The 27,907-nt window shown below is 40.3% G+C and overlaps 1 protein-coding gene across 2 annotated transcripts; it reads right to left on the bottom strand.

Moving 5' to 3' along the window:
• Positions 1–810: 810 nt before the first annotated feature.
• Positions 811–27,311, bottom strand: LOC135480594 (filamin-A-like). Of its 2 annotated transcripts, none has more exons than XM_064760480.1 (16): positions 27,029–27,311; positions 13,431–13,560; positions 11,127–11,255; positions 10,551–10,724; positions 9,946–10,104; positions 7,932–8,138; positions 7,249–7,401; positions 6,911–7,039; positions 6,380–6,544; positions 6,064–6,165; positions 5,298–5,435; positions 5,001–5,131; positions 4,219–4,507; positions 3,697–3,912; positions 1,989–2,183; positions 811–1,357 (listed from the first exon to the last, which is right to left on the bottom strand). In XM_064760480.1, the coding sequence occupies exons 2-16, from the start codon at positions 13,552–13,554 to the stop codon at positions 1,170–1,172; spliced, it is 2,499 nt and encodes an 832-aa protein (XP_064616550.1). In that variant the 5' UTR covers positions 13,555–13,560; positions 27,029–27,311; the 3' UTR covers positions 811–1,169. The 2 variants fall into 2 exon arrangements, with proteins under 2 accessions (XP_064616550.1, XP_064616540.1); XM_064760470.1 differs by lacking the exon at positions 27,029–27,311 and adding an exon at positions 19,850–19,959.
• Between the last annotated feature and the right edge of the window lie 596 nt (positions 27,312–27,907).

The following is a 27,907-nucleotide window of genomic DNA, read 5'->3' as shown; positions in this document are numbered from 1 at the left end:
GATTGGGTGTTCCGTTGTCGGTGTAAGATGATTGGATGGGGTGTCCTGTCTGGTGCCTACCGCATGATACTTCAATGGTGGCATCACTTTGACGGTATGGACCCGCCTTGTCACAAGAAGACACATGCAGTAGATGTACACACATCAAATGACTCCTTGTCATATGACTGTGAAATTATTAAGTACGACATAAAATTCCAAGCATACATACTATGTAGCAGCAAAAAGAGGAGCAAGATGCATGTTCTAAACGTAGCAAGTGGAAAGCGTATTTATTTGGAAACTAAAACGAGTAACAGGTGTTGCATCATGAACTTTCGGAAAGAACGGGCTGTTTTCTTCGTGATGGTAGCCGATGTGCCCCAATCTATGTAACTGTAGACTTCGAAACCGATGGAGAAACTTGAGGTTCTAAAACGATACTAACTTCACAGACACGTGTTACCACAGGTACAGTAACTACAGGTTCCTTACTGATCTGCTGATTAAGGGACATCCGCCGGTAAATCAGAATAGGAGAGGTGTTTAATGTCTTCACTTATCACGCGTTACCACAGCTACCCACGTACACCTTAACTTTCGGCTGTGCCAACCGACGTATACCTTTACTTTCGGCTGTGCCAACCGAATTACGGGTAAATTTGGTTCACATTCGAAACAGTATAGGGGCTTGCTCAGGGGCATGGTATAAGGTTGGCGGACCACCTTCTGCTTGAAACAAAGAGTCTTCATGGGAACAAGTATGTTGAATAGTGACATGTCATAATGAATCACACTCAACACTTTCGATAATAAACATTTGTTTAATCGTTATATTAATATCAAACAGGGTAGAGTATAATAAATTACAAACTCCCAATTATAATAATTTATAGGTCGAGCATGTCTGGTGAAAATCTGTATAAAATGGGATCAGAATGAGATACAACAGTTATACGGGACGGTCTATCATCACTAGAAAAACATAAAGGTAAAAAGTACTGCACGATAGAAGCAAAAATATTAATACAAATACATTGTACATCATCAGATTTGCGAATTGGGGGTGGGGTGCAAACATCTGGCGTCATTAAAAAAAAAGTTTGTAAATTTGAACATTTCTGCACAAGTAAGTGTGCTGAAATGTCAGGAAATCCAGCCCCCTCATTGACATCAAATGGAACATGGATTCACGTGGACAGCATGAAGGGCGAGCCGGGAATATCGTCCTCTCCAAATTTGATGGACAGAGTATGTTCCCCAATTTCGGCCACCTTGTAACTTAGTGTGTACACAGTCTTGGAGGTTTGCTTCAGACTCAGTTCAGGTTCCGGTTTGCCGGAGGGACTCATCATTCCAACGCTAAGCAAAGCATTTCCTGCAAATAAAAACACAGACCGTATGGACACTATGATAACACTATCATAGTAACACTATGGCAGAAAACATGACAATAAGGACCACAGGTACAGCTCTTGAACAGCAAGGTACTGGGAATTTGTGTTTCAATTTATCTACATCCTGAATAGTTGAAAATATGTGGTATTTCTTTCCAACAAAAATGCTTGCAAATGTTGGAGGATTTTCAAGTAAATACTTGTAACTAGCCAACGACAGACTCCTATCAATCAAATATTCCTCCCGAAGAGACAAATGTCAGGTTCTTTAAATTCATATTTTGCATCCAGGCAATGTTACAAATCACACGGTGTAAGTTTGATGGATTAACTGATTGATTAGTGTTTAAATCTATGCGTACAAATAGACATTCGCCGTTATCAAGAATTTTACAGGTCAGGCTTATTGGTGGAGAAAGATGGAGTAAAACCTACACCTTCGCCAGTCACCTAACAAAGCTGAAGACTTCAAGCTGCCTCCAAAAGAGCGAGAACTGAATTCAAACTTGCGGTCTAGCTGGTCAAAGGCCTTATAGTAAAGTGACCCAGCGCTTTATCCATATCAGCCAGCAAGGAATAGTGGTTGTTTGTGTAGTGCATGTATGTCTGTACCTGCATCTTTGATGTCTATGGTGACATTAAGTAGTCTGTTGGTGAAGGCTTTCTTCAATCCATTGCCCTTGGCAACCACTTTGCTGGCATCTCCCGTGAAATGAATGGCCTTCTTGCCTGTGCCTGGTTTCTTTTCCACGGTTTCCACAACCATGCTGGATTGCTCCGTGATTGGTGACGGTTTTCGTCCAACTCCTGTAATCCAAGGCATACCAGCGCTTGATAAATGGACATATTGGTGTTTCGAGAAATTCCAGTCACGAAGCTGAAAATCTTAATCTAAATCTCAGGCTGGCTTCCTCTCCGGCCGTAGGTGGGAAGGTCTTGCAGCAACCTGCCGATGGACATGGGTTTCCCCAGGGCTGCGCCCGGTTTCCTCCCATCATAATGCAAGCTGCCGTCGTATGAGTGAAATATTCTTGAGTTCTGCGTAAAACGCCAATCAAATAAATAAAAGAAAATCTAAATACTACCATTATGTTTGAATAAAACGAAAATGGGAAGAATTTAAAGTTATTTCATAAATCATTTAGTAAATGAAGGACGTCTGCTTATAATATAAACTATATATATATACATCTGAGATTGAGCATCCAGTTTGATAACGTCCATCATTTACACTACAGTCTGTATGAAAATTTTAGGAACACTGGTTGAGAGCATCCAGTGCGAGGTGTTTCTTCGGTATCAGACCAGAAACTACGGTAGAATAACTTGTTTTCAATGGCACGAAAAAGACACTTGTTTACAAAAACACGAATAAGAAGAAAAACATTCACAACGTCTTGCAGGATAGGACAGTATAAGCATGCTATGGACCAGACACACAGGACATACTAAAGGCAGGGCAAGTGCATACTGATACCCTGCCTTTAGGAGTACTGAGTAAACCGAGTTATTCGAAAGAACTAATGTTAACAAGTGGGTACTTGCAGGATTCTGCCCAATTTGCCACACATCTAAGAATAGGTGAAGAGATTGTGCTTTTAGCGTTTATACTAGTAAGACGAAGGGAAACAAAGAATTGTGTTTGCAGGACATCTGTCCGCCTGGATCTGTATCTATACATCTGTATATTTCTGGAAATATTGAGAGCCTGAATGTCTCCCACTCTTTTGGATATGTTGTCAGTTTGAATATATGTCAATTTTTTGTATATGTTGTCAGTTTGAATATCTTACACTTTGCTGGATATGCTGCTAGTCTGAATATCTGGTAAATATCTTCTAACATTGTAACATTTTGTGCCTCTGGATATCTAGTACTGTTTGTTTGCACATCTTGTGCATTTAGGGATACTTGGTATAAAAAGCAGCTGCACAGACCGAGTTATCAACCCAGACAAAAACCAGCACCAAACAAAATCAACTGTTTGGACATAATCATGCTACGAAACAACAACAACTAACAGCCTCACGTTACCATCGTGAGTGGAGTGATGGATGGAGAAGCCTTAGGTCAGCTAAAGCGGGTTAACTTTTGGTAAGATGTGTGTGTATGTGAATGTACTAGTAAATAAATCACATTGCTCAAAATTTGCCGCAAGGCAAGCGATGATATCTGACAGAAAATAAAATGAGAGAGGAATCATCGGATATCGCCTGTCCCTAATCCATAGAACGCCGGACAGTTGCAACAGGAAGAACTTGATAGATGAAGTCCGCGGGATGCTGGCCTCCTGCTAGAAGGAAGCCACACCAAGTTGTACCTGTGGCAACTGCCTGGAAGGGACTGCCAGCGATTCTGATGTTGCCGTATTTAATCGTGATCAGGTAGTTCCCAGGAGAGAAAGGTGTGTAGATGAACTCGTAGCCTTCGTCCAACTCTTTGCAGCTCAAGGCAGATCTAGAGGGGCCCTCGATAAAGACCGCCAGTGTGCCTGCTCCGGCATTGGCCGTCCTCACTACGAACTTGTTCTTCTGACCTGAATAACACACACGATTAATAACATTTATTGGCATTCAATTTGAATAAATTCAGAATGGCCTTTACGAAATATTGGAAGCATATACCTTTCCTGGATCCTCTGGCTTGGTATATGTCATATGTGTTTTTGAAGAACTAGACTAAACCAGAGTTGGGCAACCATATGAGAAGCAAAATTTCCTGTTGACGATATCCATGTATGCATGTTTAACTGGTATCAAGTACACTGTGCTGAAACAGCTCTTATGCCATATTTCAAGTGACAGGAGTTTAGTTAGCGGCACGTCTTTCTGCAATACTTTACCAGTTTTGGCTTTTTCCAGCCCATCCCCGAAGGCGTGTAACATGGCAGGGTCAGCGGCTAGGGATCCGACCATCATGGCGTAGGGACTCTCCGGGATGTGGGTATCATTGAGCATGATGTGGACGTAGTGAACTCCCTTCTCTTTGGGTACAAACCTCAGACCGTACACGTCTGTGTCCATCTCCTGGATGAAGCAGTCCTCGTGAGCGCCGCTTGGACAGAAGATCGTGGCATGAAGTTCACCCTTAGCTCCGTTCAAGTTAACGCTAAATGTGGCAGGCTTGTTGGGCTGAAAGCGGAAAAAGTTTATCATTGAGATAATATGGATGACTACTACATGTGTGTAACTTGGCAAATGGTCATAACTACTCGGTGAAATTTGGCTATGTCATCTGTTAAATATAAAAGACAACACGCTCACAAGCAACAATATGCCTTTCAGTTTACCTCAGTTAGAGATTTATTCTAACTGTTCATGCATTATGCTTAAAAAGTAGCAACACACACGTCTCCCTCCCCCTCCCCCAACCGTAAGCACAATGGCTTAAGAAGAATTCGGTAAACGAAATGCATTGATGATTGATAGTTGCAAATTATCATACGTCACTGGTCTAGAATTGCTCTTATTTAACACATTTAATGCACAATTAAAATGAATCAGGCCGCGGAGATGGTCACACTCCACGTGCCCGGTGGGATTAAGTACCCAAAGAAAGCATAGCAAAAAGCATTGTTCATGGTCACAAGTATGTTTAAATGACGGGGTTTTATTGATCTCTTACCTCCAAACCCTTGTCTCTCAGTGAATGAATGGTGACTTTACGGACGGCACCACTGTCAGGTGCTACATTCACAATGAAGGGAGAGTTGGGAATATGCTCATCGTTGAATTTGACATGTATTCCATATTTCCCTGAAAACAAAAACAGCCATGATAACTTCGTGGGCAGCTTGTGAAACCATTGTTGCGTTAAACGTATTCCATGTTTTCTACATGAGCAAGATATCCTAAATTTGAAAGTACCATTTTCTAACCAATATTTACGGAAACTTTAACACGTTTGAATAAACTTGCCCACCTGGTTTGTCCACCACGTAGCTGACCCCTGTCATGCCGTTGGAGCGTTCCTCGAAGCTGACTTTGGCTTTGGACGGACCTTCAATAGCTATGGACAACTCTCCGGAACCGGCTTCCCGGGTGTACACATTGAAGTCATCTGTGAGGAAAAGTCAACACAAAACCACTGTCAGATATCAATAAGGGCCAACAGGACTATCTGCCGCAAAATGAATGTTTGATGGACAGTAAAGGGTGGGGGGTGCTTAGTAAAATGTGCGTGATGTTTGATACCGTGTAGAATCTTTAACAATGTACATATGGTATTTAAGAACTACTGACACGTATCATTTGTTTCTTTCTTCGACGTTTAAGGCCATGGGTAAACTTATGGACCTTGTCAGGTAGGTGACTAACTTCTTGACTTACCACAGCAGAGCCGACGAGAGCAGGGTGGGGTCACATGAGTTGTTCAATATAACAGACTACAGTATAGAGGGTAATACAACTGCAGAGACAACAGTGTGTTAGTTGATAAACGGTCGCATGCAACCGGTGAAATGAAACCTCCGTCTATTTACCTTAGTTAGGGCTTATTCTAACTGTTCATGTAAATGTTTAAACAGCAGAAAAATACACGACCCCTATCACCATGACTTAAGCATAATTTGGTAAAATATAGCTCAGTGATATTAATTGTAATATTTTGGTCGTTGCTTGTCTATTATCTGTACTGTATCATCATGACACTCATCGCTCTAGAGGTACTGCATTATTGTGACACTCACTGTTTATTCCCACCTCTCCTCTCTCCAGACCGGTGCCGCCCACCTGCACTTTGTGGTGGCCACTGGCAACCATGGAACCAACCGTATATTGGAAAGGGCTACCTGTTAATACAAACAAATCCTTAAATCCTCAAAATCAATTTATGATGGCGCAAACTTTCACTGTTTCGTGCAAAACACAAAATAATATATTTATGATTTCTGTAATCTAGAAGTAGCGTAAATACAATGCGCATTGAAACTCTTTTTATTGAAAGTATCTTTTAGATTGCAGAATATTGGTGAAAGGATAGGGGCATAAATGTGGATGACACACCTGAAACGTGCATGCTCTTGTGTTTGACGCTGATTGTATGCGTGCCCTTGACCTTGGGCTGGAAGCGGATGATGTAATGGAAGTCATCCTCATCAACCACCTCAACCACCTCAGTGGATCCGGAGGGGTCTGTCAAAGAGGCCTCCATGTCAAACGGATTAGTACCTGGAATGGTGAAAACAATTATCAAAATCAATGGAGTCTTACTTCAAACTTAGTCATCTGTGGTTATATAGGTGACGTAAAATAAACCTCCAAACTATTGGGCGAGACGTTCTAAAATGCGATGAAGAAGGGAGACCTTCTATTTAAACCCGCGGGCAATTGGTCGTTGAATGAGTCTACAAAGGCTTCCAGACCTTGATTAACTGCATTCTTGAGTGATCCAAAACATAGACAAAAAACCTATAATACCATTGTGGTATCTAAACTACATGTATATATTTAGCACAGCATACATTTTGAACACCTAATGCAGACGATCATGTTTTTTGTTGACGGAATGGAACAATACAGTTTTATTTTTCTCACCAGGCAATTTGAGGAGCAATTCACAGTTGCTGTTGGGTCCTACAATTTCTGCAGCGTTCACGTGTTTTGTTCCACACTCTCTCACTCGACCCGAAGGCTGTCCCCCGATATCCACCAGATAAGGGCTGCCTTAAAACAAGAAAAGCAGATACTTCTGTACAGTCATAAAGATTTTCTTGACTGGATTTTCTCTACAGATAACAAGTTCTAAAAATTACATACCAGATGCGTTCTAATTATTTCCACTGATAAATATCCAGATTGAAACGCTGGTGTCACTTATTATAGATGTCCCATTTTGATTTGCATCTCATGTGATCATTTCCACCAAGTCTTACCTGGTATGTGTTCATCAGCAAACCGGATGTTGAGAATATAAATGCCAGGCTCATGGGGACTGTACTTGACGTTAGCCACTTTGTCGGTGATATCATTTAGGGTAATGTCTGATCTGTGAGGCCCTTCTACAACCACGCTCAGACCGCCGTAACCTACCATCAACAACAACGTTCAACACTGGTCAACAGTTACCAACTTGCACTGTTCGCTATTATGAACCAACTAAACAGAAGCTTATAGTGATTTATCTGTGGATGTTTTTCCATTGTCTTTATAATGTGCTGGGCAAACCGCCGAACAAATATTTTACATCAAGCCCACGTAGTTTTATCTTGAATAATTGTTACATTGCATAAGTGTCCGATAGCACTTCAGTACTAACTGTATAACATTTTTCTACCGATAAACACAACGTCTGAAAGTCAGGATTAAAACCTTAAGACTGTATTGGATGAGACACACATATTGTTAGTTTGAGGGAGTCTTAGTTTCATTAAATAGCTTGATTCTTTCCCAGTACAGTAAGGAAGTCATAACTGTCTTAAAGGAAACCTCAAATTTGCCAACACGATACGCCATCCTTATGGTAGCACATTTGAAAGCTTTGAGACTTGGAGGTAAAAAGCGATTATCACTTTGCTTTGCAAAAGAATGCCTATGCATGTTGCCCAAAATAACACACCTGCTTGAGAGGCGTCAATGGTGAGAACATTGGCGCTGTTGGCGGTTCCTTCTCGCAGAGCTTTTCCGGTCACCTTAACTTTACTGGCATGCGCAATGTCCTTCTCACCCACATCCACTCTGAAAGGACTGCCCTTAATGGGGCGGTCATCCCTTAAGACACTGACCTCATAGCGACCCCGTTCCCGGGGAGTGAAAGAGGCAATACCTGAGGACATCAGAAAACAAACATTCTGTGACTGAGAAGAGTCGTGACTATGGTTTAAAGTGTAATCTTATAATCAAAAGCAAGCTCTATGTATGCTTATTTATTTATTTATTTATTTCATTGAAGTTTTATGCCGTACGTAAGAAGAATATTTCACATTACGACGGCAGCCATCAAATCGGACAATTTCTTTCATCAAGCACATGTTGTTGAGTATGCAGAACAGGCACCCAATTAGCCATCGAACAGAGACACGAAGTTTCAGGATTTGCTGACTAGAGAAGTGAAAAAAGAGCTGAATTTACAAGATCCTTGAACAATTTATACAGCTGCTGTACAAATATAAATAAACAGCCTCTTTGATACTGTTTCTAACAAGGCTTGTATATGCTGTAATTGGAACATTATTCACGTCTCCATGGTTTGTTCTGCTGAGATCAAAGAAATGTTTTACATCTGTACACCATAGTCTGGGTTGTAGCAAGGACACCGTGCAGGCATATACATAGTAACTCCTTTAACTGTTACAGGAGGTTAACAGTTGTTAGGCTGAGGTTTCCATCTGTATCCTTTTGAAGTTAACATGGGAGTTACAATTGGTAGATGAAATAGGAATGACTGGACAGTCATCTCGATTTAGGATTTTCGTGTATTTTTTTAAACATAAAAGAAAGGCATTATGATGCTACTTGCGGCCAAGAATTATCTGCCCTTCGTTAAATAAAGTGGCCATAGAGAGATGTTGACAATGTGCTTTACATTTAATATGTATGCTGATGCGTTTCCAGTGTCATTTTGTTAAGTATTCATTCGCAGGAACAATGAAACCAGATAGTTTAAAAATAGGACACTCTATAGGTAGTATAGTATATACACTTCGCATCTTGTTAAGTATTCATTCACAGGAACAATGAAACCAGATCGTTTAAGAATAGGACACTCTATAGGTAGTATTATATATACACTTCGCACTTTGTTAAGTATTCATTCACAGGAACAATAAAACCAGATCGTTTAAGAATAGGACACTCTATAGGTAGTATTGTATATACACTTCGCATCTTGTTAAGTATTCATTCACAGGAACAATGAAACCAGATCGTTTAAGAATAGGACACTCTATAGGTAGTATTGTATATACACTTCGCACTTTGTTAAGTATTCATTCACAGGAACAATGAAACCAGATCGTTTAAGAATAGGACACTCTATAGGTAGTATTATATATACACTTCGCACTTTGTTAAGTATTCATTCACAGGAACAATAAAACCAGATCGTTTAAGAATAGGACACTCTATAGGTAGTATTGTATATACACTTCGCATCTTGTTAAGTATTCATTCACAGGAACAATGAAACCAGATCGTTTAAGAATAGGACACTCTATAGGTAGTATAGTATATACACTTTGCTGGCGAAACATCTGAGGTTTGTCGAGACAGCGCGGAAAGGTTGGACTTGTATGGTGTAATTCGACGGACACTAATCCTCTGCAAACTATAATCCTTTAATATACTATGATACGAATGTATGTATTTATAACAGTTATAATATTCTGTGGCTGCGTTTTAATAAATTGTCACAATGTAAGTTTAATCCTTCAGTGTACCAGACAATCTATATCGTAATCATGTGGGTATTAAATGTATTTTTGGGGGGTTGGGGTAGGGTCTGACATGCCTGCTGTACGTCTCCATATATACAGTATATACAGACAGTTAACTTGACTGGAGTACACTTGTACTTTGTTTCCAATTTGTGGTGTAAAATTGCAAATACATTATATTTATTTTACGCATGTTACCCAGGTTTCCGTTCGCCAGTTTCTTCAGGAGGCAGGGGTCTACGTTGCCAGATGGTGTTTTAACGTTTCCTACCAGGCTTACAATGTCTGGCTCCATCACCCCCAGGCTGTACTCGGCTGTCTCGGGCACAGAGAACTGGGAGCGCTTCCTTCCCTCACCTGTATTTCGTAATCAGAACATTATGTTAAAAATGCAAAATTTTCGATAATTTTTCGGCTGCTGACCAGATGTGAAAGTGAGACTGTTAAAAATTAAAAGAAAAAAAACCCCAACAATTATGGTGTTTGTAGATTAGTCTGATCATTCCTCTCTGATAGAGGTTAGTAGGATAATATGTATTATTTGGTCTCTGATGAGCAATTTGTTTCCTACAGAAGTCGATATTTTATCAAGCTCATTATTTAGAAAGAAGGACGATGACCATGTTGCTTTCTAAAGTCTCACGATTCTGGAAGTGATACTTTAAACAAGATTTATAAAGCCTAGGACTCTAAGGTCATAATTAATTTTTTTGCAGAAACATAATACAAACCCTTCAATACGTAATATTGAGGGTTGAAAAACAGATTTCAACCAACTACCATCGTTATAAAGACTGACTAACCGGACACTTTGGCGGCGAATGGTGAGCCTTTGATGTGTTTGCCCCTGAACTTTACTGAGATGTTGTAGGCTCCGGGTGTCATAGGCATGTACGAGATAATAGAGGAGCCGTCAGGCCTGTCCTCCCTGTCCGGCTGGATCTTCATCGGACCGTCAATATATACATCAAGGTTCTCTGGAATAAAGTCAACATCAAGATCAAACAGTGCTCTCAGTTCCAAAAACATGGTAAAGGTAACTGTGTCGGAAAATGTTCTTAATCAAGCGTGTTGATTATACATGTGCATAAATGACGGGAAAAACGCCCAATTTTGATTTCTCTGTCTGCTGGAAAGAACTGGAATTCGATATGAATTATGACTATGTATTTATATAGCGCATCTAGTCAAAGTAGAATTTGGCGAAAGGGTCCCAAGAATTAAAAAAAATATAATATTGTATTAGTACCGATTTCTTGACAAATTTAAACATAAGGTTTATGTCAAATTTAATAGGGTCTATTCTCACTCAGACTCTTAATCTTATACATCTACTTTTCGACAAGCCCCCATCCCTACCTCTCGACACACACACTCACTTGCTGAGCCTCCTTTTGTGACGACTGTGAACTGTGTCTTCTCTCCACTCATGGCCACGGCCAAGCCCTGGCCGTAAGCCGTCACGAAGCCGCCATCCACGCTGTCCACAATACAGCAAAACGGCGTGCCTGAGGTCAACACACAATTAGTTGAGATATTTAGTGTTTGGATCACATTAAAACTGTATAAATACAAAGGTTGTAAATAGCATAAGTGGCTTCAAATGCTTCAACTACATGTAGCACTAAATTGTCTTTACTTAACTCATGTAATTCCGTGTATTAATGAACTTTATTCAAAAACATAAGAATGATTAAATAAATACACTGAAAAATATGGTTTAACGCCAAATGCAAAACTAAGACCCAGAGCTGTGGCCAGAACATGTTAGAGTTAGGAAAATGCAAATCATAATATGAGCTGGAAACACACCAAGGTGTTAACAGATGTCTGGTGGTTAAAAAGGAGAAAGTCGGATTCGGAGCTTATATAAAAATGGGTTTTATACTTACTATAAACGTTTAAAAAAAAAAGAAACAGAACCAATTGAGATCCGAGTTAAGAAACCTTTCTATACGTTAACCCTGGAATATGTAATACATTACAGCCAGTGCTATGATATATTATAATATTATGGCCTGACTTCCAGGAATTTGTAATTTATTTCTTTGATTGGTGTTTTACGTCGTACTCGAGTACTGCAGTATTATGGTGAGAGGAAACCGGGCAGAGCTCGGGGTAAACCCACGATCATCTACAGGTGGCTGACAGACCTTTCCACGTACGGCCGGAGAGGAAGCCAGCTTGAGCTCACAGTAACCGCGTTGAGAGGCTCCTAGGTCACTGCGCCTTGCTGGTGTGCTAACCACCTCGGCCACATCGGCCCCGATTAGTTATTTATCTATTTGACACCATATAACAAGTATTTATGAAGTTACATGTTTTCACGTAGATAAGCTATGCTGACTGTTTTCGCATCCGATACTGATACCTTCCTGGCGTTCCTCGATCACTTCGGTGTACACCACATTTAAAACCAAGATAAATTCACCTGAGCTGGTGGAGTTGTGACTAGCACGCCAGTAACCCAGCTCAAGGCGTGAACAGTAATTGAAAAAGACAGATTGAGACTAACGGGAGAAAGCATGATAACCATCTTATGTGAGGCAGAAGTTAACATAAGAGTACACACTTAGCAGGAGGAAGAGAGGAATACATACCATTCCACATATAGAAATCTAGATAACTGGAGAGGTCAAATTGCTCTAAGTCTAACACCACCGAGTAAAATGGTGATAGATCTTATTTGAAATCGATCTCAAATAAGATGGAACCTGAACCATTAGGTTAATACAGCGGAGTAAAGTGATAAGATAGGAGTGTAGTATCTCGTAGGGAGAATCTGGTAAATATATATACTGTAGTATACTAGATAAGGAATGCCAACGAAAAACATTTAGACCTGTTTGAGGAGACTATTTATTATTGCTCAGTCTTGGCAACGGTAAATCATGTAATCGCGTAAATATTCCAGCTTGCTGTAGGAAGGTTTGTGAGTATCTGGCCACATCGTAGCTTATCGATGGGCTTACATGCTTCAGCGTCTTGTATACAGAGCATTCATCTTCGTCACTTAAAGGAGAAGAAAACTTAAAACAATGACACTATAGGCTGAAAAGAGCACATTTTTTTCTATCTGGTAGTGCCTGCTGCATAATTTTGCGATTTTTCCTCGGCATACACGTAAAGTATGAAAACGGCAAAGCTGGCATAAATCGCTGAGTTCATCTCATCCTCCATCTTTAACACTCTGTAATTTATGCTGGGGGTGTGCTGCCTCTCACCCAATGAGAGTCGTTAAAACCGCCGGCTTGTTCGTGTAAACTGGGAACCAACGTCCAACATTTCGGTTTCCCGATCGTCAAGCGGAACACGAACTGTACTGTTCTCTACCTTCTGGGAAGCAGAGTTCCACCAGAAATGTACGAACTGCACTTTGGCTGGTTCCGATGGCAATCTTCTCCTCACACAGAAAACTTTTGGACTAGTTCTTAGGCAAAACGGAGCCGCCCACAGCGGATTTGGCGCTGACTTTTTTTATAATTTATCAACTTGACGTACAAATTAAATTTTTTTAGGGTATGCACCTGCGAGGAAATGCATACTCTTTTCAATCGCATTCGTTTGATATTTAAATTTTCTTCTCCTTTAAGGTGAAATAACAGTGTGTTCAGCGTGAATAACGAGTTACAGCAAAATAAACTAAACATTTTGCGCAGAATGTCTCGCTCACTGTTGCTTACCTGGGACTGGCGAATCGGAGTGGTTGATATTAACCTCATGTCTGCCGGCGACCTGAGGCTGGTACTGGACCACAATCGAGCCGTCGGTGTTGTCACGTATCTGGGGACCGTGTTGAGACGGCATTTCTTCCTGCAACACATTACTTACATGTAGATTTAAATCACATCTTGATTCATCGTGAAAAGACAAAATGTACAGGTTTGGGTTTGAGACTGTCACATAGTCAGCCGATCACAATACTGTTGCTTTCAGAAGGGGATCAGGCATTTCATCGACATGAGATAAAAATTAAACATTTCTATTATTGTAGTTCAACAAAATGATAACGGTTACATATCATGAAACAGTTTTGTTAAAGACGATTTTTGTTATATATACTCTCTATACAAGCACGTACACGAATGTACGCCAGCTACCATCTGTTTTTTCCTAGATAGTTTTCGGAACAAATTTTCTGCACACCTAATTGAAAGAGTTCTTGTGTTTAGTTGTATCATATTTTACTTTTTTACACTAGATGTCGTGTAGTATACATTTTCTGCCCCTAATTATAATTCCCTGGCCACATAAAATTGGCCAAAACAAAGTTTACATCCTTCAGATTTTCTAGAATCAATGCTGTATATGTCGAACCGCAACACTGCAATAGAAATGCTTTTCTGTTATATATGTTACTCCGTATCCATATCGATTCTATTCACAAAACATTCATTTACATGGTTCGTAAGTATGTTGGTATGTTAGCAACCATATTCCCCGAGGCTCTGCCCGGTTTCCTCCCACCATATTGCTGGCTGCCGTCGTATAATTGAACCATTCTTGAGTACGGTGTAAAAACATTAAACAAATAAATAATTTTTTGCACGCACGATACAAATGATAATCATGCCAGGATATGCACATATTCTCGTACTATCAGCGTATATAAAGCGTCCCGGTAAGAATATAAACGGTGTATGAATTGAGCCTATTGAACCATTGCAGAAACCGTTAACGTCGTGCCGTGGATATATGTGATGCCACGTACAAACGACAATTTAAGTTAATCCTACAAAGACAACTTCTTCAAAACTAAGATTGTGCCCGGATTCCTCCAACCATATATTGCTGGCCGCCGTCGTACAGTTGAAATATTATCGAGTATACGGCGTAAAATACCAGTTAAATAAGTGGTATAAAAAATAAATCAATCAATCAAACTGGTTAAATTTGTTTGTTATAAGAGCCCTAGAGGAACCTGCGTAATACATGTACTTATATCACAGATTCAAATACGAAGGACAAACCGTACATCATCGTACCTTCTCTCGCTCGTTCCTAGAAGTTCTCCGTCTGAATGATTCGGGGCTAGGGTATTTCCTTGTTCTGCTGTGGAGTGTAGTGGGTTGGGTTTGGGGCACAAGTTGGCGTAGGAAGTGCATATGTGTAGGAAGATATAGACGTTAGGAAATTAAAATAACAGCCTTAATTTCACCCCTTGACCATCCCTACATATCTTTGCCTGACCTCATGGACAGCAGACGCAGCAGACTTTCTAGGTTATGTTGGGCTTGATGATTGCTTCAAACATTGCCTACATCAGTTAAGGTATGCAAAGGTTGGTAGGAGTATGTGGAGGCGGACATGTTCATTAACAGTTTGTCGGCCGAACTCTGGCACTGGCTATAAATTGGAAGTTGCAATTATACCCAATGCACTCCCTGCCAATCCTATTCTTACTCTGTTTATATAAAATGTAAGCAAATGATAGCTTGTAATAATATAAAAACAGTGCAAAGCTCGCGAAAATAATGAGCAAAATGACCAAGACACATGATCAAGACAGTGAATTTTGTCTGCCAACACATAGCCTTGGAACTTTAGTAATGAATCAATGTCTCACACTTAAAACACACACTTATCAGCCCGTGTACTTTTCAAGGGTAAACAAGACAGCTATAGTTACAACCACTTGTGTTTGTGGTACAAGTGGCTCCTCATCCCACGAAAAAAATGTCATGTGTACCGTGGACGAGGTAAATTTGGCCCTTTGACTCTTTGCATTAATGCATAAAATGAAAGAGAGCGCCACGGGACCATGTCGGTATAACCTTTAATGACCTCGATGGCGGCTACACATGCAGCTACGCATGTGCACCTTACAGTTGCCTCAACCTTCGTTTTTCCACGCAGGCTGCGGTTTATAGTTGCCTCAACCTTCGCTTACGTCCTTTTGGGTATACAAATTGTTATCTTACCAGATGTCGGCAGAATATAATAAAACTAACGTTTGGCATGAGTGTGTATAATTGGTCCTGTCGCTTTGAGTGGAGTCATTGTGACATTAATTTGATTAATTTCGGTACCATTTCAGTCACAGGGACCGCAACAGTGGGAGACCCCCTGGCTCATCGCGCCGTGCTGGCGTGCCAGCAATCGGCCATGAAGCCCCCCACCGCGTCAACTTTTTATGTGATGTTGCAGTTAATGTGCTTACCATTACTATTGTCTTGAAATTTTATCAGAAGAATGAGTTTTTCGCTCCGAGAATCGATAAGGCTGCAAAAGTTGAATGCGTTTTGCATCAAGGCCAGTCAAAGGGTTAAGACATAAAAACTGGATACACACAGCTATTCATCTGTTCTGTGGTCAGCTGCCTTCCATGACGTAATAATCTTAGACGATGTTTAAAGCAAACAGAGTAAGTTCTAATGGCAGCCATCTCACAGGTAAACCCTATGTAGCCCAGGTTGAGGTAGAACTCATTAAAACTCTCCCGCTTCTGCTGCAGCACAATTTCGTCAGTCATAGTGTAGCTAGTTACATGATGTACATACGACGGGTGTGCATCCGTCTGCGAACAGAACTGCCAACAGTTTCTTGGCAACATCCGAAACAGAAGTCTAATAGGACACCTTGATCCAAGTATGCAGGATCCTTACAGTAAGTGAATAATGTTAAACCATGTAACTTATCCCGCCAGCTGTTCTCAAAGATATAACTGCAATATTGCCTAAGTGACGTTAAACCATAATCATACACTTATTCTGTGAATTCTTGATCAATCCCACAAATATTGCTTAAGTGACATGATTGTTAAGTACGAAGTAAAACCCAAATCGGCATACATACATACTTACGTGACATGAAGCCATAATCATTCATTCATTCTGTGAATTCTTGATCAACGTGTTCTGAGCAGATAAACACAATGTAGAATTCCACGAATATTTGTACTGGAACATAGACTATGAGCTGAGGTAGTAAATGACACACAGTATCAGTAAAACTACACAAAGAGTGTGGCTGTCATAAATATCTGTCAAAAACGCCAATTTACAAACAAGCCTCCACTGACAATTTATGTGTTAAAAGGCGCTAACTGTGTTGTGCTTATCGCCTATTATACAAGTGCAAGATGTTGCCGTTAAAGAGATCGACGTTGCACGCGTATTTTATTTTCCGGCGTCGAAGAGACATATACTAGCAGCTCCTGCCAATTTTCGCTCCTGACTGTACGTCTGTTTTCTGCATACAAATAAACAACTGAGTGACCACCCATTCCTCCATGTTTGTATATTCAGTTGTTTCATCAACTATACAAGTAGGATCTTGACGCTGACGGGCTGCATTAGTGCCTAAACAGGAGGGCCTCTCTGTAATGGTTCCGTATGCCGTGTGAGGAACGCCAAGTCCAAACAAAACACCATGCACCTGGTACATCACTAAGATACAAGGTTGTATTTCCACGGCCTCCTTGGCCGACCTTCGTTATCGACTACTTTCCGTAATCTACATACCGGAAAACAAATTACCCCAGCAGCAATTTTGCCGACCGCCCTTAAAACAGCTGAGAAGAATTCTGCTTACAGAGTCACTTCATGGATACAACTCAGAACTCTGCAGTACAATATCAAATGACGTTCTGTTAATTATGTACCCAATTTCATCGTTCGCATATGGGAAAACTTTGTGTTTCTAAAGCAATCTTATAACAGGTGATAGAAAAAGGCAGGAAACATGCAGTGTTTTCGACAAAATCGTAAACTCTGACGAGTTGTTACTTAAGAAGGCCAAACGTGAAGAAATTCGGTTGAACCATGTTCGTCTTTAACTGCTCTAGATCCGCTCTTAAATCGACCCATAACGATATGTATGCTGATCATGCTACGATGAGGTGGACTGTCAACAGGGCGTACACAGGGCGTAAAGTGCAGTGCACGCAACTTTGGACCAGCAAGTTTTTTTTTTGATTTCATTGGTGTTTTACGCCGTACTCGAGAATATTTCACTTATACGACGTCAGCCAGCATTATGGCAAGAGGAAAGCGGGCAGAGCCCGGAGAGGAAACCAGCATGAGCTGGGCTTTAACTCAGTGACCGCACTGGTCAGAATATCCCCTTGGCCACGCAGGCCTCTGGACCAGCAAGTGTTAAACTGAATACCATACTGACTGTCACCTGCACGACTTTTTTCGATCGAACTGTATATGGTATACTTCAAATACTTTATTGTCTGAAACAACTTTATACTATCCCACAAAGTATCCACAGTTGTGAAAGCCGGCTTTAGTTTGAAACCAGACGGCCCTCAACCTTACACCTTACTGCATGTATTTCAGTTACAGCACTACGCTGAACTCGGGGGATTGCACTGCACAAATACATTCCTGGACATATTAGAACTGATGATATAACCATATCAAATGCAAGTATAGCTATGGGGAAGAGCTGTGCAACACGAAAGTACCTTCACCATCGCCAAAGGTAAACAATATGTGCCAAACCATCCCAACATGCTAAGTAACGGCTGGTTTCCAGCGAAGGAACCACTCGAATTAAATAGCATTGGTGTTTTATCCAGACTCATAGAAATTCCCACATGGTACCACGCAGCTGTTTTTACGATTCCAGACAAGCTGCAAAATGTCTTTGTACATTAACAAGGACTACTCGCGTGTTTACCTCGTGCACATTGATAGCTTGAGGCCGAGGTATCGCTTCCCAAAGAACTGAATGTCGAGGAAAGTTAACAACAAAAGATACATGGCTGATTTTTCTATAGAATCACATCATTTTGGCTTAAATTCTTCAAACAGAATGCCAGGTACTCGCTAAAGGATGCGCCTTTGATCACACAAACTTTGTGAGAATGCCCTTCCAGTGCTGAGTTATTGCATCACCTAGCATCTAAAACAGAGCAGTAAGAAAGGCAATGGCCCAACTCCTGCCAAATCTTAGACAACAAAAAGCTGTCTAGAATTTATTTTGTATTTCAGTGTTCACCGTAAGGAAACCTCTTCCTATGTTTTCCATCAGGTTGGTAAGAAAGGCATGGTAAAACAGAGCCTTGGGTGTTTGTATACAGATAATGCGTGAGATAAGTCCACAAAGTGGTTGGCTGACAAGCAGGTAAACGGCGTTAAAACGTCCGGGGTACTTCAGGAATCAGACGGCAAAGTAAAACCGTGCGCAGAAGATATATCAACGTACAAGTCGGAATTCTCAGCATAGCTGGCACTCGCATGAGACCTGCCTTCACACGGTTTAATTGTTGGGTCGACAAATCGCACGGGATTAAACTGACAAATTCAATGAGCCCATATCATCAACATATAGAACTGACCTGATAACACACTTTGTATGATATACAATCCAAAGAAGCCGGCGTAACCCGAATGATATATTGTATATACTTGTGTTTTCAATATTATAGAAGGGTTTTGAAGAAGCAGAACCACATACTTCCTGATGGCCTGATCTCCACTGAAGATGGAGAAACAAGACAGTATTAGTTATAGTTTCAACGGTCCGCATTTTACCTTCGGTATAACATATAGTGTGATATTGTCCTAAATGACTTTCTCTTAAATGACCTCTCCGGCAGTACATGGGAAGATCTGCGAGCAACCTGCGGATGATCGTGGGTTTCCCCCGGGCTCTGCCTGGTTTCCTCCCACCATAATGCTGGCTGACGTCGTACAAGAGAAATATTTTTGAGTACGGCGTAAAACACCAATCAAATGAATAAATAAATAAATAAATAAATTCTTTTAAATGATGCAAGTCTGGTTGGTTATTACTTTCCAGAAAAATGTTAACACCAACCTTCGCAGTACAGGATTTACAGTTACGACATGATGTTTGCCTTTAAAAGTATTAGCTATTCTTAGAAATGAAAAAGCATTAAATAAAAACCGGTGCATTCAAAATTCTCCTATCAAAAAATCCTTTGCGCTGTGATTATGAAAAGAAAAGATATAAAATCATCACTGGTATGTTCATTGTATGTGCAGTGAGGTACATTTACCATGAATTAGGGCTCCATATGAACACATGCCCGGTTAGTTGACATTAACTCTCGAATGATGAATGGTTGAAAAAAAAAGCATGCATAATATTCAGAACCATAAATATGCTTTCATAAGAGTCTAGTTACCTTCTCTGCATCCATCTTTCTGTGGTAATCGGTTTTGCACGGCTTTTTCACAGATGGCGCGAGAATTGATCGGGATGCGTTAGTACCCGTCTATCCCGACAAGATTCAACTCTAGTCCATGAACTGGTGAGTGATGGGTCACGTGGTACGAACGTAGCCAGGCATTCTCCAATCAGACAAAATCTAACCAATCAGCTTTCAACGAGAACAGATAAACGGAAGACACTTTTGTTTTCCAGCTTTCTCAGACTACTGAAAGACATGGAAAGGTTGGCATTTCGGTACACCTGTGAGCAGCACGTACTTGGGTGTTATATAAGCCAGAGTCTGGACGCCAAGGCTTGTTTTGCTGATAATGGCCACGATTTGCGAATTGCACAACAATGAGGCAATAACGGATGCATGGTTGCTTTCAACAGATATAACGTCTATAACAGGAAACAACTGTACCATTCACCTGTATGCTGAATACCTGAGGTGGCATCATGCTTTGCGCAAGTCCGTAAATTGGTTGGCAAGTTTACGGAATGTGTGAACACATTTCTTCGCAAACAGAAATATGAACAACACAGTAACGTGTTTGTCTATATTTAAGATCATTCAAATACAAATGCTAATGTTGTTAAGCTTGATTGGTGTAAAAGTGTATTCTTACATGGATTCCACGTACATTTGTAACCGATATATGTGTTTGGTATGAGATAAAGCATTTCTTCGACTTGTGGTACCCATCGTTATTCGACGCTTAAAGACTATCTTGTCTGATTCCTAGTAATTTCAAATTTCAGTAGGTATTCAGATTTTACCTTAAATTCGAGCCATTTCACCTATGATGACAAATTCAACCATATAATTCAACCAAAACATCCATGTATGCATTATTGAGCAATGACCAAATCTCGACACCATTCAAAGGGCAGTCATCAATGGAGGGAGTTTGTGGATTCGGAGGGTAAGTACGTGGAAGTGTGTATAGACCTTGAGTTTGGAATTTGGTCGAAACTTGACAAACACATGCTAACGCACTCTTTGTGCAGGAGGACAGCAAAACAAAACAAAGACGAATAAAAAAACATTTGCCAAGAAAACACACATCTTTCACTTTATCTGCCTGATTGATGTTTTCCCGAGGTTAGCCACCGTAACCGTTTACCCACCACTGCTCGTCTCTGCTTTCCAGCTGTTCTATTTTGAAGTCTTTCACAGACTGGTATAAGCTATATAGTCCTCTTTGTATAGAGTACACTTAGCCTATTTACACGAGCCCGTGCGGCTATAGGTCGTACATAAGAGAAGAGGCAAGGATGCATAAGAAGAGTTATGAACCCGTTACGCAACGAGGCTATCGTGTGTCATTTGCGCTGAGTTTGGTATAACTATTCCAGGATGCTTTTCTGAGCAGTAGATCATGCCATAAAATAATTCCCCACGCGTCTCATATGACATGCACATTATCATCTTATGCACGGCTGGTGTGAAATAATGACCTTTTCTATTCGAGTGCCAATTAAACCATGCAGTATACAATGGGTGGATCCCAGTTATTCCAGCAGCTCTCACATGCACAATACGCCTAGATATGAGTTGTGCACACGAAGATTGTAGAAATATACATGTACGTAATTACACGACGGGCAAAGCGGGCATAAAACATCAGTTAGATTTAACGTACATGTACAATACATACATCGCATACAAATGCCATGTTTTAATGTCTAATAAGGATAAACGTAATTTTCACAACAAACTAGACACTATTGTCGCATCATGTACTGCACAAATATTTCAGCCTCCTTCACGAATTAATGATTCAAAAACTATAGCACATGAGAAATGTACTCCATCAAACACATTCCATTTATTAAGTAAAACATATTTTGCAATTATTATGACATTCTGGTCAGTAAGTATGGAAGAAATATTCAGCATATCAGTTATCACCTGGTTCATATATACTTGACAATGTTTCCACTTAACTAACGCTATAATAAAGGTCTATGCGTGCAAGATAATATTTCGATATGGTGCCCATATAGGACAATATTTACTCTAAACTAAATCTGTTCGTTCCATATCGGTTACATGTTGTGTGCATTCATTAACAAAGTCGATATCAGTCGATATAAAAATGCACCAGAGATAAATATTTTATTTTTTAAATACTTTGTGGATATTAAAGTGTTTTCGACAGCATTGGAATCTATACACTAGCCTACCACTGCATCCCTTTTACATGATTCCGGGGTCCTCCGTGGCTCAGTTGGTTAGCACGCAGCGCGGCGTAAGGCGCCTCTCACCAATGCGGTCGCTGTGAGTTCAAGTCCACCTCACGCTGGCTTCCACTCCGGCCTTACGTGGGAAGGTCTGTCAGCAACCTGCGGATGGTCGTGGGTTTCCCCCGGGCTCTGCCCGGTTTCCTTCCACCATAATGCTGGCCGCCGTGAAATAATCTTGAGTACGAGGTAAAACACCGATTAAATAAATAAATACATGATTCCGGTATATCAACAACGCTTTCTTGTGTGTGTTCTCAACACTGGTTTCATAGTGACCGGCTATATTCATTTAGCAAATGCCAACTTATACGTGAAACCAGATATATACAAGTCAGTTTTGTACCATGATTAAAGCAAGCTTTGTCAAACGCATGTCAGGTATTCTTGCATATAGGTTCACAGTGAGGAGTTCTGATAAGCGGATAAAAGTCAACTTTGTGATACAGCCCTTGATTGTAGCTCATCTTCGTCGAATGACACATATTTCATCTATACAAGTCAGCTTAATACTTTCTTAATCCACGCCAGGCTATCTGTCTTAACCAAGCAGTAGTAGTTAATCTGACATTATTTAATTAAAAATGTTTTCTTTTTGTTTTGCAAAAAAAATTTGATGTTGTTATTTTAGAAAGTGGTTCTTTCATTTTCATCTGGCATACAAATTCTATCCGCTCACAAACACAATGTTAAATACGCAAACAAAATTTAGAAGGCAGCATAGGTCAGTAAATAGAGCGATATTTGCAAGGCATAGTCATAGATAAACACGAGATTTGTCATGAGACTACAGCTACAACGTGCAGTCAGTATTGCGTCAGCTGATTATCTGTTAACATATGCCGTTATCGCATTCTTCACGGCTCCTAACACAGTCAAACAACAATACCTTATCATAGAGAGACACGCGGTCAGCGGCTATGTTGTTTTTCGCTGATGTTTGTTCGTAAATACAAATACATACATTGTTTGGCAGATAACTTGCATACACAGTATGTATAATGGCTGCTACCCATGTGCCAGTAGGGAGTGATATTTATCTTTCAATAGAGCGGTCTTAATAGTAAACAGATCGCCCCCTCGAGATTTGGCGGTGTTGGGGGCGGCGTATACCGAGTTGAAGCGGCCTAGCTCAGCATCTGGAGAGTTTACGTGTAAAGTAGGAACTGAAAATAAACGGCAGATACTCAGATTAGGCTGACTCATAATAAACGAATCTGCTATTTCAGACTGGTTGGAATGCGCCCACGTGTTCGCTCAATCACGTTCAGGCGGAAGTGACCTTGGAACGTGTCATCTAGTGACCTCGGTTTCTCTTCAGATCTTCTCAAATCATGATTTAACGAGTACATAAGCACGTTGTTGTTGAACTTGTGATTGCTATAGCATCTGCAAGTACTTGTCACGAATTAAAATCAAGCATTTTCAAGGGTCTGTGTCTATTTTCTTTAAAATAATTATGATTCTCTTGGAAGCAGCCCTCGTGCCAGATAAAGATGATATTTGTATTTTATTGAAACTTTTTATGGTAAAGTCTATAGTGTTGTTAATTCAGAATTCAATAGCCAATTCTGAAAATTTGCATTTATTCATGCAGCATCTAAAATGATTGTCTGTGATGAATAAAGTATAAATTAAAGCCAACCGATATCTTAGCCGTAATCTGGAAATGAAACAAGCTTAATATTGTTGTGTAGATCAATGTGGCTGCGGTAGACAAATGAAGTCAAAATTTCAATTCTTGGGAATAGCACATACAATATATGTGTGTTTAATAAGCTGACAGCAATGAGCGGTGAGTTCAATGTCCAATTCTTTAGTTTGGCAGAATAGTTCCATGAAAGTCCGTTCTCCCATAGAATTTTTCACCGTCAACATTTCATGTAAATCTTAAAATTCATATGAGGCTATATATATGATATAGCGTGCATTTACTACTATCCCCAATCAGTCTGAACGTGTCTGAAAACGAGATCGTGTAGTATCAGTACTGAAATATAGGGCTGCTGTTGGCGTATCGAAGCGGTGATCTATATAGATGTACGTCTTAAAGATGGATTAATGGGATATTTATGTGGTCCAGTTAACATCAGAGTTACATCTATATATGAACGTAGCTTGATTGTATGTATAGTACGGACTGACTGACAAGGTGAGTCTGCATCCAGCGGACGTTGACCCCGTCCATTAATATAGACTGGCTTCCTCATTAGCTAAGTTACTATAATTAGCAAATTTGGACACTGATGTTAAGCTGTGCAGCCCTGGCATTGTGATGGACACTAGCTCCTAGCACGGACCACGCGTGATGGTAAATGTATGGGGTCTACGACAATGTAATCTACGAGATCCATGTGCGGGGATCAAAGGCGGAATTGAAACGTATGGTTCAGCTCATCATGCCCTCCTAGTGTCGAGCACCTTACAAGCCTCGGCAGCTGGACCCGCCACATTGCCGCATGCTGCCTGAAACCGTTGTAATTAACCTAACATCAGTAACCGTTTATATTCGACACAAACTGCTGTACGCCCGGTGTCCCAGCGGCCCGAGGGGCTCCTCCCATAAACTAGCCGCTACACGATCCGAATATAGATACACGATGTGAGTTGTTTGTGACATGCTGAGGCCTACCATATGGGTAGACTGTCCACATCACGTGACCCTCTTAGAGTTTATAACTTCTGTTATGGATTTGGCCAGGATGTTTGCTTTCTATGTAATGTCTGTACAATCTGGCTAGGCTATAAACTTTACATCCGTACTAGCATGCGAATATCATAATATACTTCATGTTACCATCATTAATCGACAGTTTACACCCTGAATCAAGGAATTACCTCACATCAGTTCCTGTACCATATAACAGATTATTTGATTAGATTAACAAACATTTATTATTGGAGCAAATTGTATATTCCTACTATTTTAATGAGAAACAAGACTTGCTGACATGCGGACAACATAATGAGTCAGCAAATAGTTCAGCCATTCAATCATTAAAATAGATGTACACGCCTATATACTGCAATGATATAAGACTGATCAACAGTCACACCCACACCATTAATATATTATGACAATCAACATCTTCAGATGACAGGAAGAAAAAATAAACATTCAAGTTTCAAACGTTTGAAACAAAAGAAACATATATTTGCTGAAGAAAATATATTCCAGTTCATCGTGTTTGCTGTACCGTTCGTTACACTGAATGATAAAGGCAACATTTATGCACGTTTAAATCGGTCCCCAAAACAATTCTAATATAGCAAGGTTATTGCGCTTAGATATATTTTGGCATTAAACGTCAGCAGTAGGATATCAAACCAGCATGACAGTTCCAAGTGAAGGCTGCCATGAGAAGGAACAGAAACGCTGTGTCATCAGATAAACCCTAGAATATACCAAAAAAAAGAACAGCCGCTGACGCCTTGGCAACTTGGCAGTAAGAGAAACGATGAACAATCCACTATGTGGGTAAACACACGTAAACATGGATACAGTCAGTGCAGTGAGTCATTTCTTCGCCCCTGGGATGGAGAGTGCAAGGGACAGTCGTCTGAGGACGATCTGATGGCTGACGTCTAAAAAGAGCACTCACAGACTCAGTACACTCTAAACAAAACCTCTCGACCGAACCGTTTAGACCCAAAGCGTATACAACCTTGAGAGCACACGAGCCACGCGCGCGCTCCGCTGGTCTGGGTAAACCAATCTCACACAGTGGCGAGTTTATGAGCCTCCCTTCACGATGCCGCCCCAAAACACAGGTGTAGAGTTTCATTCACTGTCTGCTTATGGTTGCCAGACGCGTGTTTTCTTTTCGACACACGGCACTAGGGGAAGACTAAGAGGTGCGGCCGGCATCCTCCTCCACAGCGGTATGACATGCTAACGCACGCGACCGATAGGAATGGAACTGGACGCTACTCACTATTCACTGAATAAAGCATATCAATTTCGCTATCTAAGCAAACATTACACCCCTGGATGCAAGCCGAAGGGAAAAATAATTACCTGTTTACTTCTTTCCTTTCAACTTCAAACAGTATTGTGCAATAACAGTCCCACATTATTGATTCATTCATATGTTATTCAATAAAATACTGGACAGGTATTTCTTACATACATAACCATTAATTATGTCATTTATCAGTCAAATAAAAACTTGTTAGTAGATTATCAAATGATACTAATTAATAATGATTTTAGATTAAAAAAATGAGTATTCATTAATAATTTATAAGGTCATGTCTTCCGAAATATCGGGGCCTTAGTCAGTCATATTATCAGATTATTGAATCGAAACAGTTTCCAGAGAAAGGACTGGATATTAAAACTGGGTCTTGACTCAAAAGAGTGTCTGCACTAAAGCCTTGGATACTACCTGAGATAACCTTGAAATTCAAAATGCTAAAATTAAGCTTTAAAGGTTCTCATTTCAAATTTGGAGATGAAACATAAAATGGAATTTCAAAAGAACGTTCTTTCTAGAGAAACGGTTTGGGTTTTGCAAAGAAATGTGAAGGAATTTAAATCGGAAAGACTGATTTTAGGTGGGAAAATTAATACTATGCCAACAAAACCTTGATCTTTAAACCTCTTTGAGGGTAGATAATGGAATGACCTGACTTACAGAACTTGACTTAGAGAATAAGATGAGATGACTGAACAAAATGGCGTACTCCGAAATGGGGTATAAGTAAAGACGATTATTCCCATGTAATGAAATTCTCGAAAACAGGGTTCCAGGTGAAAAAACATCGACCTGGAAACTCCAAAACATGTATAACGAGACAACAAGTACAACAAGGCTACGTGCGAAAAAAAAAGAAAGAAAGGAATTAAAAAATAGCATGCATCGGGAGGATGGCCGTCGGGTTAAGAGGTGTAGATTGGACATACCTGTCTCTAGCTATTAACAAGCACTCAGCTCTTTTCAGCGATGTAAATTACGTGGGTCCGGTATGAGGTGTGTTAACACGCCACTAGCTATCCGTCGAGTGAGCGTCTCTTCAGTCGACCTTGAGACCAGATACACCAGGGGGAGAGCCTTGAAGATGTTGCCCTTTTTGGTACGTACCAAATTCACCGGTCGCTGTTACACCCAAACACACTCGCCAACTTAACGACTGAAATTCAAAAACTGTTCACAGAATTTCGGTTACACTGCATCCAGCGTACACTTCTTTGTCCACCGAAGAAACCGGCTTGTATATTAAGAGTGTCCAAAGTTCTTGGCGGCTTGAAAAGTTATTCCAGTAAATCAAAGCCGGTTTGCTTTTCAAAGTACTCACTTCTCTTTACTACATCCCTTGCCGGTTTCCATGGTTACAAATTAGAGCCCTGGAGACGTAGTTGGCAAGGAGATACTTAGCTCCGTGTTTGCTGCTGTATTAAATTTAACGAGCGAGCAGCTGTAGAAAGTACAGATGACGACAGGAAGACACGATAGCATCTTCATACGATTCCATCATCGCGCCTTTCAAATGGATTTCTTTATATTCTATCTGCTTTATATCGGCTCCAATTTCCACAAACTAAGACATGCTTTAATGGATCCAGTAATAAGTCATACGGAAAAAGTTTAAAACCTCTTTTGCTGAAGAGTTTATTTGGTATAACTACCTATAGTTACTGTATAAGACACATGTAGATACATCACATGCAGTATTTCAGAAACATGTTGAGAGACGACTATCTGCCATATGTTAATTCTCACAGACTAATAAATAAAAGCCGAAACAAACAAAAAAACAAAAAAAAAACAAAAAAAAACAAACT

Source organism: Liolophura sinensis, chromosome 1, assembly GCF_032854445.1.
Source record: "Liolophura sinensis isolate JHLJ2023 chromosome 1, CUHK_Ljap_v2, whole genome shotgun sequence".
Lineage (NCBI taxonomy): Eukaryota > Metazoa > Mollusca > Polyplacophora > Chitonida > Chitonidae > Liolophura > Liolophura sinensis.
The sequence above is the reverse complement of the archived record's forward strand: the minus strand, read 5'-3'. Positions and strand labels throughout refer to the sequence as shown.